Source organism: Sinocyclocheilus grahami, unplaced genomic scaffold (assembly GCF_001515645.1).
Source record: "Sinocyclocheilus grahami isolate Dianchi unplaced genomic scaffold, SAMN03320097.WGS_v1.1 scaffold133.1, whole genome shotgun sequence".
In the NCBI taxonomy this organism is placed as follows: domain Eukaryota; kingdom Metazoa; phylum Chordata; class Actinopteri; order Cypriniformes; family Cyprinidae; genus Sinocyclocheilus; species Sinocyclocheilus grahami.
Window position 1 is genome coordinate 940,445 of NW_015505312.1, and position 16,871 is coordinate 957,315.

General features: G+C 37.3%; 1 protein-coding gene across 1 annotated transcript; it reads right to left on the reverse strand.

The window, feature by feature from the left end:
- Window positions 1-6,688: 6,688 nt before the first annotated feature.
- Window positions 6,689-16,506, reverse strand: LOC107590847 (shaker-related potassium channel tsha2-like). Its single transcript, XM_016279767.1, has 4 exons — window positions 16,371-16,506; window positions 16,101-16,231; window positions 8,966-10,521; window positions 6,689-7,150 (listed from the first exon to the last, which is right to left on the reverse strand). Exons 1-3 carry the CDS (start codon window positions 16,504-16,506, stop codon window positions 9,010-9,012), a joined length of 1,779 nt encoding a protein of 592 aa, XP_016135253.1. The 3' UTR covers window positions 6,689-7,150; window positions 8,966-9,009.
- Window positions 16,507-16,871: the final 365 nt, after the last annotated feature.

The window sequence follows — 16,871 nt, forward strand, 5'->3', positions numbered from 1 at the left end:
CCCCCCCCCCCCCCCCCAAACGTTTGAATGTTTGGATTTCAGCATCATTTCTGTCATGGTGGAGAAATCACTCTGTATAATTCAATTATACAGACATAATAATGATATCCGACATGACAGAAAAGAGATCTTTTTAAGATGCTGACATGTGCCAACTTATAGGCCTAAATGTAATTATTGCATTCACGTTACACAAAAATATGCTTTATTTTCCACAAAAATATGATTTAATGATTCTAAAACGTGGTGTAGTCATTAGGTGAACACAATTATTTTCCTTACATCTTGAAATATTGTTTTCATATAGTTTTAAGCAATTAAAAATCCTCAGATATCGCTTTTTCTAGGGTTACTTCATTTACCCTTTACTGAACAAAATGTAGCCTATATTAAAATATATTAAAAAGTCTAAATGGGACGTTTTACTTTAGTTTAGCAGACAATAATGTTTTAAGAAATAATATTTGTAATAATATTTAAATATTGAAAATATTCTATGATGTTGCTATGTCAACATTTCAGAATTTTCACAATTTATCATTTTATTTTCAAACGTTTTTTCAAAGTCATGATTTAGCCCACTTTAAGCCTCCCAAAAATAGTAACTTATAACTTAAAATATGTTCAGCACAAAATAATAAAATATAATAACATTTTAAGCTTAATGGATTTAATAAACATCATTGACCTATATATATTTCAATATGAAACGATTCAATATAATTCCGTTGATGATATAATACTTTCCTTCATTAAATCAACACAATTTTTTTAATGTTTGCGGAGTGACGTTTCCTCCAATTCACCAGTAGGTGGCGCACAAACATCATCAAACCGATGCAAACACCACCAGAATGGCTGATCTGTGCATGACATCCCCCCCGTTAGTGTCAGGAACGTGTAAAATAACTTGTGACTTAATTCAGAGAGGGGAAGCTTGAATAAAAAAAAAAAAAACTAAAATAAATATGAGCTATTGTATAGGATGACATATGAACTTATATGAATTGTTAGCTAGGCTACCCACAGTAAACATATTAAGTTGATTTGAGTACTAATTTGTTTTAGACCAATCCTAAATATGTCCATCAGCCAAACAGAGTACAAGCACTACAGTTTTGATTATGAGGCTCCGTTAGAACAGCAGCTGGAGTGTGTGAGCTTTTAACTGCTAAATATCATGAATAAGAAATGGGCAGCCCTTTCCTCCCTTCACTTTTTACCGTTCAATGACTTCCCCTCAGTACATGTACTTTCGGTGAGCAGTGCTTTGTTCAATCAACATAAATGCATCAGTAGTCATTAATCAGAGCTGTCTGAAGTGTCATAGATCCCACCTGTTATACATTATTAATGAAGTAACTGTTCAGTTTTGTAAGTGTTTCATTGCTCTGTTTAAACTGACCATGACCATATTACTTTATCTTGATTTTTGGAGACATAACATAATTGCATGCCTCAACATTTAAAAAAAAGTACATCCACTAAGTACAATTTAGTTCAATTTCAAGTGTCTGTTGGACTATTGCTATAGCAATGATGCAGGTCAGGAGGACATCCAATGAGCTTTCCCCAGAGATATGTCTAGTCAGCAATATTATTCAAGGTAACATGCAACAATGCCACAGTAGAGCATGCATCATCAGCACGTTAGTATTTTTGTAATAAATAATTACACAAAACATCTTTCACAGGAAAAGATATTCCACAAAAAGCTATTTCACAAAAAACAAAAATCACAGGATTATACTTTTGATCACTCAGTCATTTATTATTAGTCTGCAGTCCACAATGTAAAGTTTACTTTAAAACGTAATTTATCAAGAGAAATGATGCAAAAAAACGTTTGATTATGAATGTGACAAAATATTTATTTATCAAAAATAAGTTAACAATTCATACCTCATTAACATGTAACAAAAATAGATAGTCCACGTAGTCTGCAGCTGTCATGTGGGCAGATTAACTGGCCAAGATGTTAAGGTAACAGGTATACAGTGTCAGACCATATAATTAAATTTTATCCTGAGAAAAGCCAACATATGCAAAGAACATCTCTTGCATGTTTAAAGCACACAGATTACACAAGGCAGAGATTGAGATATTTTAAAGAACAATAGGCTATCTCACAAGGCTAAGACATGAAAGCTTAAATAAAGCTTAAAACATTTTATAAATAATATGTAAATTATTTCTAGATTACAATATATATTACAATAGACTATACAGTATTACAAAAATCAGTAGCGGCCTGTGAGGATTTTTTGAGAGGCTGATTTGTAAATTAATAGGCTACTAATCGATGAACCAATATATAGCCTATTTATATATTTATGGACAATTGTGCTTAGGCTACGTACACAAATGATACATTTGATATAAAAATAGCATTGATAATAGCATTATAATTGCAATAATAAATCAAGGGGGGGGGGGGGTTGCAGTGCCATATACAGATATATATGCACATAACTTTACACGTCAACTATATATGCCCTACTAGGCATTTTAAACTTTTGTTTTGTTACATGAACAGAGTACGGAGAGCCGATTCTTTCAAACATTAACTCACCTGTGCAAATTCAATCATTCGCTCCTTCATTTTGGAATCTTTCACCTTTTTTTAAATCCTTAATTAATTTGGATTTCATTGATATTTTGGGTAAAGTTGTTAAAGGGGTCATATGATGCGATTTCGAGTTTTCCTTTCTCTTTGGAGTGTTACAAGCTATTCGTGAATAGATAAGATCCCTAAAGTTGCAAAGACTAAAGTCTCAAACCCAAAGAGATATTCTTTATAAAAGATAAGACTCGTCCATGCCCTCCTAAAACGCCTTGTTTAAACACGCCCCCACATATCTACATCACTCTGTGGGAAGATTTGCATAACACCGCCCAAATGTTCACGCAAAGAAAGAAGGCATAACTTTGATTCTCGCTGTAGTATTGTTGCTGCCGCCATGTCGTGGAGATGCTGTGTGTTTCGTTGTGAAAGCGAAACTACTTTGTTTGGTCTTCCAAAAGAGGACACAACTAGAAATCAGTGGTTAAGTTGTATTTACAACACTGTTCCAGAACAGTTCAAACCAAATATTCAGATGTGCCCAGTGCATTTTACGGAGGACGAGAACTGTTTCCTGGGAGAGTAGCCTACAATGCCAGTGTTTCGGTGAATTCAGATCCCCTGTTTCCCCTTCGGCGCACATGCTGATCACAGTCTATGATGCTGACAAATAATGCTGACTCATAGCCTGTAAGTACGTTTTCATATTTAGTGGATTTGGCACTGATGATTCAAACGCGAGTTGAGCAGTGTAGAGTAGCGCTTGTTGTTTGTCATTTCTAGGGCTGCAACTATTGATTATTTTGATAATCGATTAGTTGGCCGATTATTTTTACGATTAATCGGATTTAAAAAAAAAACTATTTTCTTTATTTTCATTTTACTGACAAAAACACACTATTCCACATTCTGCCCAATGTCCTTCAAACAAATGTGCCAACTGAATGCTATGAAAACATACAGTCCGTAACAATTTATTAGACCACCTGTCATAAGAGAAAGCACAAATATTTTAGGAATCTGTCAGAAAAATAGTTTAATCCTAAAAATGTTATTGTCATTTTTTGGGCAAATAACAAACTGAAACAATTAAATAGTATATATTCACATAATAACAAAAATGGCCTCCTTTGCCTTTGATAACAGCTTGCATGCTTGCTGACATTGGTTATGTACTTTTTGACTAATTGGGTATCTGAATAAAAAACACTATAAAGCGCTTGACAATTTTTTCTGCCTTTCTTTCACAGATAACAGCAAGAATTATATTATAGCATTAAAAATAGCCTACTACTGTTACTAAAGAGCTTACGCATATTGGAGGACTAACCAATACAGAAAGCTAAAAAATGGTTTTGGTAATTACCAATAGCCTACTGTTAGTTAAGAGCAGCAGTGGCACAAACCTTACAAAATTGGTTAAAAACCTTACATAAATTTGTTTTAATAAATTTGTTAATCACTGTAGGCTATATAGTGAATATAGCTTAAATCTCTAGACCAAAAATTAAAATAATAAAGATAATAAAAATTAATAAAATCACAGTAATGTTCTGCAGGAACACGCATCACATGCACTTTGATCACAGTCAGTCTCCTCTTACTGTCATTTATTTATCCTGTAAAAGCGTCCGACATTTATATTCAGACAATTACACGCTGCTGTGCCTTCACAGTTCCTATACTCTCATAAATTACTCACACTGCATGTTGACTTTTAAACCTAAATTTAATTGTTCAATAACAGATATTTCAGCACAATGAATGATTTTGCGCTGAATATTGTCTCCCTCTCTACTGTGGTCCGTCTGTTTAATGCGCGTACCCGCCGCGCCGGTGTGTGTGTTTTGTTTAGTTTTTTTTTGCAAATATGATTTATTCTGAAGCAATATTTTCATCAGTTTTCTGTCAGCTGTGACAGATAAATCTGTGTGTTTTTTATATTTTATCCAAGGGCTAAAAGGGCTTTTTTTGCCTTTATAGATGGCATTTAACCACTAATCTATTTAATACTTTCATTTCAAATTCTTACATTTGATCCATAAATTCAATAATAACGATTATGTGATCTATACGTTATCAAATTAAATAATTTACACTGAAAAATACAACTGCGTTAAATAATATTATGAGATTATTTTAAATATTTTTGAATATACAAACAAGAAATTATTTGATACTTTTCAACAAAATTAAAATGCCAGTAGGTGCCAGTAGTGAGCGTTTAATGATTGAGTCATTGAGTCATTCATTCAAATGATTCGTTCAAACGGCAGATTCGTCAGATGTTTGTGCATGGGCTAATGAAAATTTGACTCAACTGATTCGTTCATAACTTTGATTCTCGCTGTAGTATTGTTGCTGCCGCCATGTCGTGGAGATGCTGTGTGTTTCGTTGTGAAAGCGAAACTACTTTGTTTGGTCTTCCAAAAGAGGACACGACTAGAAATCAGTGGTTAAGTTGTATTTACAACACTGTTCCAGAACAGTTCAAACCAAATATTCAGATGTGCCCAGTGCATTTTACGGAGGACGAGAACTGTTTCCTGGGAGAGTAGCCTACAATGCCAGTGTTTCGGTGAATTCAGATCCCCTGTTTCCCCTTCGGCGCACATGCTGATCACAGTCTATGATGCTGACAAATAATGCTGACTCATAGCCTGTAAGTACGTTTTCATATTTAGTGGATTTGGCACTGATGATTCAAACGCGAGTTGAGCAGTGTAGAGTAGCGCTTGTTGTTTGTCATTTCTCCGATCACAAATGCAGACATCGTTTTATGTTTACGCGGCGCGATGCAACGCAATGTGTAAAAAGACAGTATAAGTCATTATAATCAGTAATTATGTCCCCACTGGATGCAACAAATGCCTCGTTTATAATGGGTTTTATTGGTTTTCTCTCGTCGCGCCAGGACACGACATCACAGTATGGTAAGGGGCGTAACATTTACACATTTCACACGCTTGAGGAATTCGGCCAATCACAACGCACTAGATAGCTGGCCAATCAGAGCACACCTCGCTTTTCAGACCAATGAGCTTTGTAAAAATTGACACGTTTCAGAAAGGCGGGGCATGAGGGCCTTTCGCACCGTGGGAACATTTTCATAATACCAGAACTAATTGTGGAACTACCCACTTTTTGTCGTTTTCGCACCACCGGAACTGGGAGCGATTTTAGTACCGGACTGCCTTTTTCGAGAACCAAATTAGCTCCTACTCCAGAGCAGGGTCTAACCAGCACAACTGGTCCTAATCGTGACGTAAGTAGACATTGATTGGCCAAACGCGTATGAAAACGCCCCCCCCCGCCATGATTTAAAACGCTGTGTAAACATACTGTAAAAATTGTGTCAACTTATTTCGCAAGTATGGAGAACAGCGATAGATGCACGGACGCTGAAGTGCAGGCACTTGTATGAAATGTAGCACTGCCAGTTGTCGTTGGAGATTCTTAGTCCTCCTTTCCGTTCTTTCAATCGCTTTACGTATACGTCGACTTTCCATGTCCATTATTGTGAAACCCGCGAGACACAACAAAAACACAGCTCCGATAACAACGTCCTCCATCCTCCTGTTGCTGTTAATGTTGTTCTTCTTTGTTTCTGTTGTTGAACGCAGCGCACAAATGACGTCGCTGTCGACCGGTTTACGTCACTTCTTAGTACACACTGTCGGTGCGAATGCAACCCTTTAAATGGTACTGGGAAATAGTTTGCGCAAAATCGTCCCAGTTAGTACTGTACATTTAGTTCTGGAACTAAAGCGGTGCGAAAGGCCCTATGGAGGAGAAACAATAATGTACAGTATGTGGAAAATAATGTGTTTTTTGAACCTTAAACCGCATAAACACATTTCATTACACCAAATACACAAAATAATGTTCTTTTTAGCAGCATCATATGACCCCTTTAAACTTTCTGTTTCAAGTCAGCTGTTGTCTGACATCAAGCAGGCTTGATGACGCAACAACAGAGATGGTCCTCACTGCAGAACACAAGATCCAGCAGGCGTGGTTGGATTCAGGTCCAACTCCTCCCACATTACATATACCTAAATCTACCCGTCTCCACCCCCAGAGTCCCTAAACCCACCCATCTCCACCCCTAAACCTACCAATCTCCACCCCCTAGATGTGGATCCAACCACGCCCCCTGGATTTTGTGTTCTGCAGTGAGGGGCTACTACAATAACATTTGAATGCTTGCCTCTCTGACGATGATTGGTTATATGCAGAAAGAAGCCAATTTTATTAGCCTCATTTCGCATTTTAGACAAAAGTAGTTTATACTCTGATTGGTCAGTTTAGAAGCAATGCTGTCAGCCTCCTGAAACATCTGTGCAGTGTTTAAAACTCGCCAGGGGTTCCGCGTAATAAAATATTCACATCATATGCATTATACACATTAATGGGTAAACTGAAAAAGTTAATTGTATCAGTTAGTCTGTTTGTTCCTTTCAACTCTTTCTCTGACTCTTTCTCTGACGGACCGCTACTGACAAAAATACACACATGCTTGTTTATGAAGGTAATATGAACCGTCTTCTTTGTACAGAAGAAATGTCGTCATACAGCTGCTGCTTCCTGCAATTAGAAGTAACATCAATGTGGTGACAGATAATGAGACATGCAACTATCTTTAAATGTGACATTTGTGTTCTCAAAAAAGTTTACTGCTAGGCTCAGGCGTAATGTAGCCTCTAAAGAACCCTAATCCCGCCGCATGGGGGTGACCGATACCCATAATATTACGTTGGTCTTTTTGAGTGAATAAATAATTTGCTACTTACATAAACCTCTTCTCTATACCTTGTTCATGGTTGTAGCAAGGCCTACTAACATATTTTACTATTCTTAGGCCATTAATAAAAACCCAATGGATTTCTGTTGAAAAGAAAATATAACATTTTTCATTTTTAATTTTACAGCTGCTGAAGTGTAGGCTTAGGTTCTGTCCCAAATTACATATTATGCACTTATATTATGCACTATGTACTCAGAAGTCCAGTATAAGATTTGTATAAGGTTATTTTGTCTCCAACATTGGAGTCCGATAGCCCTTCCGTTATGTAAGGAAAGCTGTGACAGTTGAGTGCATGAAGTGTCCAACACAGCCAAGGGCCAAACTCTACTGGGGATCCTTTTTGTGAATGTAAACTGGAGAAGGCTTCTGCATAACATTTATCCTGTTAATTCATTAGATTTTGAATATTCTGATACTGATGACACATGTTCATTCCGTGGTGTAGTAGAAGAAACAGCTAGGCATACTTACTTATTTTTTAATTGTAACAAAATGAATAAATTCTGGGCTGATTAAGTTTTCATTTTTCAGCCCTATTGGAGTTAATTACTCCTCCAAAGATAGAATTTTTTAAAATACAAAAACCCTAATTGTTTATCTTTTGAATATTTTACCAGCTTCTATATCGTATGCAAAATCTTTCCTTCACAAACAAACATGGTCTAATTCTTCTTTGTGCCTTCCAAATTTTCATCTTAAATTAAATTCCTGAATTTCATCCCTCAGACTAATAAGAATAATGCTAGGTTTTTGAGGTTTATTTAAAGATGTTTCATTTGACTGTTTTACTTTTCTTCATGTATGTTTGTATATCTGTCTATCTTTTTCTTTTTTTGTCCCGTTTCCCTATGAAATTCCTGTAATTCCTAATGAAGTGTCCAACATCATATACACAAATATTCTGAACTGATAGAGAACATTTAATTAAGAAGCAATTGAGTTCTGACTGAGAGGATTTGACACAATTAGGCTATAATCTTCAGTGGCCAGAGAATTGGTAAAGACAAAACATATTTTATACAATTGTTTTATTAATGGGAAAATTTCACACCCATAAATAGTCTGACTCCATTTTTTCTCATAGGCTATTTAAAAAAGCTTTACTGTAATAAATGACTGTAAAAGTAAGCAAGTTATATTGTTGCATAAAGCACATGGCAATTCAATTATTTTTGAACTGAATATGTCTCATTGTATCATTCTTTTATATGGCATTAATAATACAAATCTAAAATGTTCCAACATTCCAATTCAGTGCATCACTGGGTTATCTGAAGTGCAAGTATCTAAAGTGAATTTTCAGTGTGAACACACTACTCCCACTAGTTATATACTACAAAATGGAATAGAATAGTGCATAAGTTATGTTAGTAAACATGCTGAGATGATGCACGGCTCAACCTGCTTATTCTGGCGCTTTCAATGTACTGGCCGTTTATGGTTGCCAAGCAACGTAGAAGCTCGGCGCCCTAATTTAGAATTCACCTGTGACATATATCTACAACAGCTCTGAATAAGGTTCATCCAGCCATAATCTTTTGTAACTCTAAGAAACAAGAAACCCAAAGTATTTAGACAGCAAGACCAATACTCACATAGATGCGCGCGCTTTGATAGGCCTACAGCTCTTTTGGTGTTCTTATACATCTGTGAGTTTGCCTGTATATTCCTCTGATGGATTGAAATTGAATATGCTTATTGAATTCCAGTCGTCGTCATCTGAATGCTCTGATTTCACGAGAGAGGGTTTACTGTCGCTTTTATTTAGGTCACATAAGACAGGCAACGGGCGACCGCAAGTTACGTGAGTATATTCCACTTGTTCCTCCTCGCTGTGCTCTCGGTGATAGAAGTAATTAAAATTAGACACGATTACTGGTACCGGCAGGGCGATTGTAAGAACTCCTGCAATGGCACACATTGATCCAACAATTTTGCCTCCAATTGTCACTGGGTACATGTCGCCATATCCAACAGTAGTCATGGTAACAACCGCCCACCAGAACGCGTCTGGGATACTGGTAAAAGACGATTCCGGGTCGTCCACTTCAGCGAAGTACGCAGCACTGGAGAACAATATAATGCCGATGATTAGGAAAAATATCAGCAGTCCAAGTTCTCGCATACTCGCTCGTAGAGTCTGACCGAGAATTTGGAGACCCTTGGAGTGCCGCGAGAGCTTGAAAATCCTGAAGACGCGCACCAAGCGGATAACTCTCAGTATGGCGAGAGACGTGGTCTGTTGTGAGCTTGACTGGACCTCGCTAAGGTCTAGACCCAAAGTAATGAAATATGGAAGAATAGCTACAATATCTATGGTGTTCATGATGTCTTTGAAGAAGGCGGGCTTGCTCGGGCATGCAAGAAACCTTACAAACAGTTCGAAGGAAAACCAAACGACGCAGATGGTCTCCAACAAGAAGAATGGGTCGGTGAATATACTAGATCTTTTCCCAGCAGTCGTTCCGTTCGGCGCGAGGTGGTTGCTGAACACACGATCATTCTCTTTAAATTCCGGCAAAGTCTCTAAACAGAAGATAACAATGGATATCAGGATGATCATTACAGATACTATAGCGATCATTCTGGCTGGACCAGAGCTGTCGGGATACTCAAACAGCAGCCAGATCTGACGCTTAAACTCACTGGACGGAACGGGACGCTCGGCTTCTTTCAGCAAACCCTCGTCCTCTCGGAAACGATCGACGACGTCATCACCAATTTCGTAAAATTTCATTTCATCCATAAAGATTTCAACCGGCACGTTGATGGGTCTTCGAAGCCTCCCGCCGGACTGATAGTAATACAGGATGGCATCAAAACTGGGTCGGTTCCTGTCGAAGAAGAACTCGTTTCTCAACGGGTCGTAGAACCGCATCCTTTTAATTGGGTCTCCTAATAACGTGTTCGGATATCTTGCGAGGGTTTTAAGTTGAGTTTCGAAACGCAGACCTGAAATGTTGATGGTGACTTTCTTGCAGCACTCCTGGTCAGGGGTCTCCACTTCACAGACGTCCTGGAAGGGGGCAGCGTGGTCCACACTCTCATCGTGGTTTGCCCCTCGAGAGTGTTGTCTGTTGTGCCTCCAAGACTTTCCGCCACTCCACCAGTTTTTTGGATCCGATAGCTCCAGCCTGACGGAGATAGAGCCCTAAACTAACTTCTAAAAGGTACTAAGCTACCTTCTAAAAGTTGTACAACTTTTTAAAACTAGTTTATTGGTGTAATGAAATAGAAGTCATTCTGACAACATGCTCAGCCGAGAGCTCAAGCAGATATAGTAGCCTACCACACAGACTGCTTAAGACAGCAAAGGGTGGGCTGACTTTGATTGGCACACCGAAGCAATGCGCGTCGGGTGTTTCGATCTTTAGTGGCACGAAGTTAGAACCTGTAATTTGAAGATTTAAGAACTAGACGTTGTTTTTGTTTATTGCAGGGGCGTAGATTAGCTTCTGAAATGATGGCTACGCCCCTGGTTTATTGTATTTATCAAATGTTTTGATTATAAAATATAGCTTACATAATATATATAAAATAAAAGCCAACATTTATATGTTTGTGAAACAACTGATATTGTTGCCGCTTTTTCGGAAATGGCCCATTTGCTCATAATTACGATAACGTTTCAAGTAGTTTGCGAATTCAGAAATGCTTCCAAACAGTTTATTTCCTACATCCCAAAACTCTCGCAGTGTTGCTCCAGCCTGGGCCTCTTGAACTTGAAAATGCTGGCGTGACTGACACCTGAGCACCTGCACAGTGCGACTCCATAAGAAGAGTCATTAGCAGCGGTTACAATGGCCGACTTTACAACTAACACCATGAGGCCCCAAGCAGAAATGTGATGATGCCTCAGGTTCATTAGAGAGAGAGAGAATCACCACACCTCCGACACCTGTGTGTTGAAAGTTGTCTGGATCAACTGGCTTGGTAATGATTCTCTTTTGCTTGCTTGCTTGTTTGTTTATTTATTTAGGCCTATTTTAGACCAGTGCTCTGATTCTTTTTATTTTATTTTATTTTCATCAGCCAGTCAAGGACCTTGACATAAGGGATTCTCATTAACATCATTAACAACTTGTCAAAATAACGGCAGTGCCCATTTTGACAAGTGTAAAGGCCTGTTTATACCAAGGAATAACGATAATAGGCTATACCGTTTTAATAATGGTTGTAATTCTATGAGAATAGGTAACAGTTATAACAATAATGGCAAAGAGGAAAAATATCGTTTGAATCACTTTCAGAATGATTGCAGATGATGAACGACAAAAACATTGACAGCCAATCAGAATCCACATGATTTTATAGAGCTGGCATCGCGCGCTAATAATAAACATAACGTTATGGTGTGTTGGTGCGGACGCTAGCTAGTTATAGTCATCGTCAATGAGTGTAATGCATTACTAAATTAATTACTGTAATTTAATTGAAAACGTAAAGTAAGGGATTACTCTTAATTGTTCTGTAAGTTAGTTACAGGCTACTTCTGATGTAATATACATAAATGTATATATAAAACAATTCTCTATAAAACATTAGTGGATTTAATATCAAAATGTAACATCTAATGATAAAAATGTATGTTTTGAAAGTTACCTTATCATTTCAAATACTTTGGTCAGTTAAAGAATAATTAAAAGAGCAGTTTCACGTCTATCCTTGGTCAAGATTGATAGGATTTAGTAATAAGTAATGCAATGCATTTTAGAGAAAGTAATTAGTACAGTAATCTAATTACACTGTTAAGGATGAAATTATAGCTAGTGATTAATTATTTTTTGAGTAACTTACCCAACACTGTTTGAACGGAACTTAAAGGGGTCATATGATGCAATTTAAATTTTTCCTTTCTCTTTGGAGTGTTACAAGCTCTTGGTGCATAAAGAAGATCTGTAAAGTTGCAAAGACTAAAGTCTCAAATCCAAAGAGATATTCTTTATAAAAGTTAAGACTTGTCCACGCCCTCCTAAAACGGCTCATTTAAACACGCCCCCACATGTCTACGTCACGATGTGGGAAGATTTGCATAACGCTGCCCAAATATTCACACAAAGAAAGAAGGCGTAACTTTTATTATCGTTGTAGTATTGTTGCCGCCGGCACCATGTTGTGGAGATGCTGTGTGTTTAGTTGTGAAAGCGAAACTACTTTGTTTGGTCTTCCAAAAGAGGACGATATCCGCTTCGTCATGCCTGGAGCTGATCCGTGCTGGTCGCTGAGGAAATACATCAACTTCGCGCTGTGGATCGCCGAATCGGCTTTCACCGTGGACGAAGCGGAGTCCAGCCTGGGGTCGTCACACGTGGTTGCCGCAAGCCCACCGGTCGCTCCTTCGTCGAATTAGCCGGCCGCGCCGTTCTCAAGGCCGTCAGCCTCCGCTCACTCAAGTCCGTCGTGTGTGATGCTGTGTGACGCATTTTATGGTAGACTGTTTCCTGAACCTGCAGAGTAGCATACAATGGGTCTGTGCTCAAAGGCTGTTCTATAAAGTGGGGCAGTATCAACTTTGCAAGGACTGTCTGGGTTCAGAGCACACCTCGCTTTTCAGAACAATGAGCTTTGTAAAAATTGTTTCAGAAAGGCGGGGCATAGAGGAGCAACAATAATGTACATTATGTAGAAAATAATGTGTTTTTTAAACTTTAAACCTCATAAACACATTGCATTACACCAAATACACAAAATAATGTTCTTTTTAGCAGCATCATATGACCCCTTTAACTTATATGCAAGGCTGATACATACAGGCTAATACTGACACCAAAAAGATTGAATACCAAAAAGTTCCATTAGACTTGCAACTTATGTCTACAACAAAGTATACAGAAAGTGTTTTTTCCTCCCTTAAAGGGTTAGTTCATCCAAAAATGAAATAATCACTTTAATCTAGCTTGCGCCAGCAGTTGTACACGGAAGCAGTTGCGGGCGGATGACGTATGAGGTCAGCTTTGTGCATGCACCGCTCAGAAGTGATAAATGCGGAAGCGCAGGGGAGAGATCAAAACAAAACAACGGTCACTAATTAGAAGTACAAAACGAGGATTTGTAGAGAAGAATGTCGGAGGATTTCGATATAAGCCAAGAGGAGACTGGTTTTCCTTTGCTAAAGGAAGGAAACTTTGCTTCCTTTGATCCTGTAAACAAATGTTGGTTTTCACAAGACTCACCGGCGCATGCGCAAAGCTGACCTTATACGTCATCAGCTGCTTCCGTGTACAACTGTTGGCGCAAGCTAGATTAAAGTGATTATGTTTTAAATATGATTATTTTTCTTACAAAAACGCATCGATTCGTTACAGGAGTTTTTTTTTTAATGGATGGGCACTTTTTATTTAACTTCTTTTGGACTGAAGCACTGCAACACCCGCTGACTACAATGATAGAGCTTGGAATAGCCAGGACAACTTTTAATATAACTCTGACTGGATTCGTCTGAAAGAAGAAAGTCATTTACACCTAGGATGCCTCGGGGGTGAGTAAAACACAGCCTAATTTTCATTTTTGGGTGAACTAACCATTTAAGGGATTCTTAACTACCATTATATGGTTAGATGTATTTTATGATTTCATGTAGAATTATATTTTTCCATCTTTCAGCAATTCTGTGAGACATAGCCTATATTGTTGGATACTAATTGTAACTTGCTTAGTAGCTCTGTCTTTTTTTATTAATGTCTCTTTTATTAAAAGTTTACAACACTGTTACTTTCCGACATTAAAAATAACTGGATATAAACAGACATGATAAATCACTAAGGCACTTCCAAGCAATCAGTAACAGCAGATACTGAACCCGATAAACAGGCAAATCCCTCGAGCCAGGGCAGAAAAGGCCAGGGATTCCCATGAGGGGAAAATGCTGACAGTAAGCAATATGCCACCTTAATAAATGGCACCAGCGCTGGCCATGTGAGTGAAGGACGGCCCAATGGGATGAGATATCATCATTCCGTTCACACCCAAACGTCAGCATGGAATTCCTGTAATGTTCAGATGCCGTCAGGCTCCCAGAGGAATCTGGGCTCACGTTCCACCTTGTGTGTGACGGTGTAATGGTACATGCATGGAATTTAACATGTTTTCAGCTATGACAACCCTTAGGCCCTCAAATTTCAAAGATCTTAATATGGAGCCGAGACCTGTGGCACTGATAATCTTCAATGAAAGTTACTCTCTGCTTCTGTGCAGTTGTGTATATAATATTATAAGAGTCTTTCCCGTGGCTAAATAAAGCTCTGATGAGTTTACCCACTAGCATCTCTGTTCAGTTTATCGGCTCATATTACAAACTCATGTCTATCAGGCAGCTTAATACTTTCACCATCCCCTGTGTGTGATAGTACCTTAAAAAACACTTGTGTGTGTAATAGTGGGACAAATTCGTACTCATTCACGTACTAAGTATGTTTTGGCAGAGTTGATTTGCATGTGAGGTCACATTCCTTCTTAAAGGGATAGTTCAGCCTAAAATTATATTGTTTACTCAGCCTCATGTCATTGTGTGAATGTCCAGGCTGCCTTTTTTCCTGGACAGCAAAAAGTGAATGAGAATTGAGCTATCAAGTTCCAAATATAACAAATAAGTAGAACTGGTATTGTAAAATTAATCTAAAACTTTGAAACAAAGCTGAAATAAAATGAAACATAAATATTAGATGAAAAACTTAAATGAGACTGACTGGAATAAAAAAGTACTAAAATGACTGAGACTAAAATCGATTAATCGCGATTAATTCCATCCAAAATAAAAGTTTGTGTTTACATGATAAGTGTGTGTACTGTGAACACATGCATATATTTAAGAAATTATTAAATATATGCATGTGTGTATTTATATATACATATATAAACAGTACACACACAACATGTAAACACAAACTTTTATTTTGGATGCGATTAATTGATTTGACACCCCTAACAGAAATATTTAAGAACTAATACAAATTACGAAAGTATACAAAATTACAGAAATGTAAACTAAAATTTAAATAATTTAATATACTACTAAATGCATTTAAAAGTACACGATATATATATATATATATATATATAATATAGTATTAATAATTAATAATAATAGTAATATATACTAATATAGTATAAAAGCGCAATTAAAGTCAGTTATATGAGTTCAGGAATTAGAAATATGTACACTAGTCATCTGAACTGTTTTTATTTATAGATATCATTTTGTTATTTTTATTATTACTTATTTATAAACAACAATAATAAATTGTAATATTTTCTAATTCGTTTTTTTTTTTAATTACTGTTAAAAAGGTAAAATGACATTCATAAAAAAAATTTAGCCAAAAAATGGGCTGGACCTTCAAGATTATTATTTGGACATTTAAGATTATTATTATTGATTTACAGTAACTATAAGACCTTGCTACCAGTGAGCTAATGTGTTAAAGCTAATATAGCAATGGCCTTTGAGCCAGAGGTGACACAGGCTGATATATGGGTGATGATAGCTTCAGGTGACAGAAGGAAGACTGCCAAGAGATTTTCCTTTAAATGATCAGCCTCTTAAACATTTTTATCCCCAGTAAACATATTCTAACGTGACCTAAATGGACCACAAGATTGTTTGCAGCAACACCTAATTGCTACATTTAAGGTGAAAAATATTTTTGTCGAAACAAGCCAAGAAACACCTGCTACTGGAGCTCAGCAGGTTCGTAGTGTGAGACAGTGCAAAGTTGCTGCTGACTTCGACACCTTTAGCTGCCGCAGATCAAGGCTTCCTCCATAGAAAGTGAATACGACTACAAGGCACTGCGCCAGTTCTCGGGGTTTGATGGTCACCGGTTTTAGCAGGGTGTCAGTTGAGTTTGATGAACATGTTTTTGCTGATAGGCGACCATGGCATGAAGCAAGGGGGTGAAACTTGAGAGTGGAGATCCGGAAGGTTGGAAGGTATCTTCTGCATGCTCTGTTCCTCTCCTGACTCTTACTGGATTACGATTACAGGCCTTGATTAAGACTTGCCCTTTTTAGTAGCAGACACCGTCTGCTGTCGAGCCGCTGTCGGATCTGCTGGAAGGAAGCCTTGAAGTGTGTCCTGCTCAACATGAAAGGGTTTTGGGTGTGAATGAACATAAAAGCAAATCTTCATGAAGGTCATTTTCTGAGCCAAAAGCTTAATTTTGAGGCTAAATTTGGATGTTTAAAGCGTTTTTGTAACAAAAATGGGTATTTTCTTTTCTTTACCTGTACAAAAACATTATCCTTAAAGGTACATTCAGTAATTTTTATGTTGCACTATGCTGTCATCTTGGGTTTATAGTGGCACCTTGTGGTGTGGATGAAGCATTATGCAAAAATGTTTAAAAATGGATACATTTTAAATGTAATTTATGTTTAAGCGGTAAAATTTCATGGAAAAAAGTGATACATATGACTGATAAAATATAATTTAAAAAAAGCTGCTTGATTAAATTAATTGATAAATTACTAATTTCTTTAGCAGCAAAACTACAAAGTGAAAGA

Excerpts from the sequence above, each read along its gene's own strand:
- LOC107590847 (XM_016279767.1), bottom strand. The coding sequence starts at position 16,506 with ATGACCTTCATGAAGATTTGCTTTTATGTTCATTCACACCCAAAACCC. Across the intron at positions 16,232-16,370 it reads GGTGTCTGCTACTAAAAAGG|CAAAAACATGTTCATCAAAC; the intron begins GCAAGTCTTAAT and ends GTCGCCTATCAG. Across the intron at positions 10,522-16,100 it reads TTGATCTGCGGCAGCTAAAG|GGCTCTATCTCCGTCAGGCT; the intron begins GTGTCGAAGTCA and ends AAGTTAGTTTAG.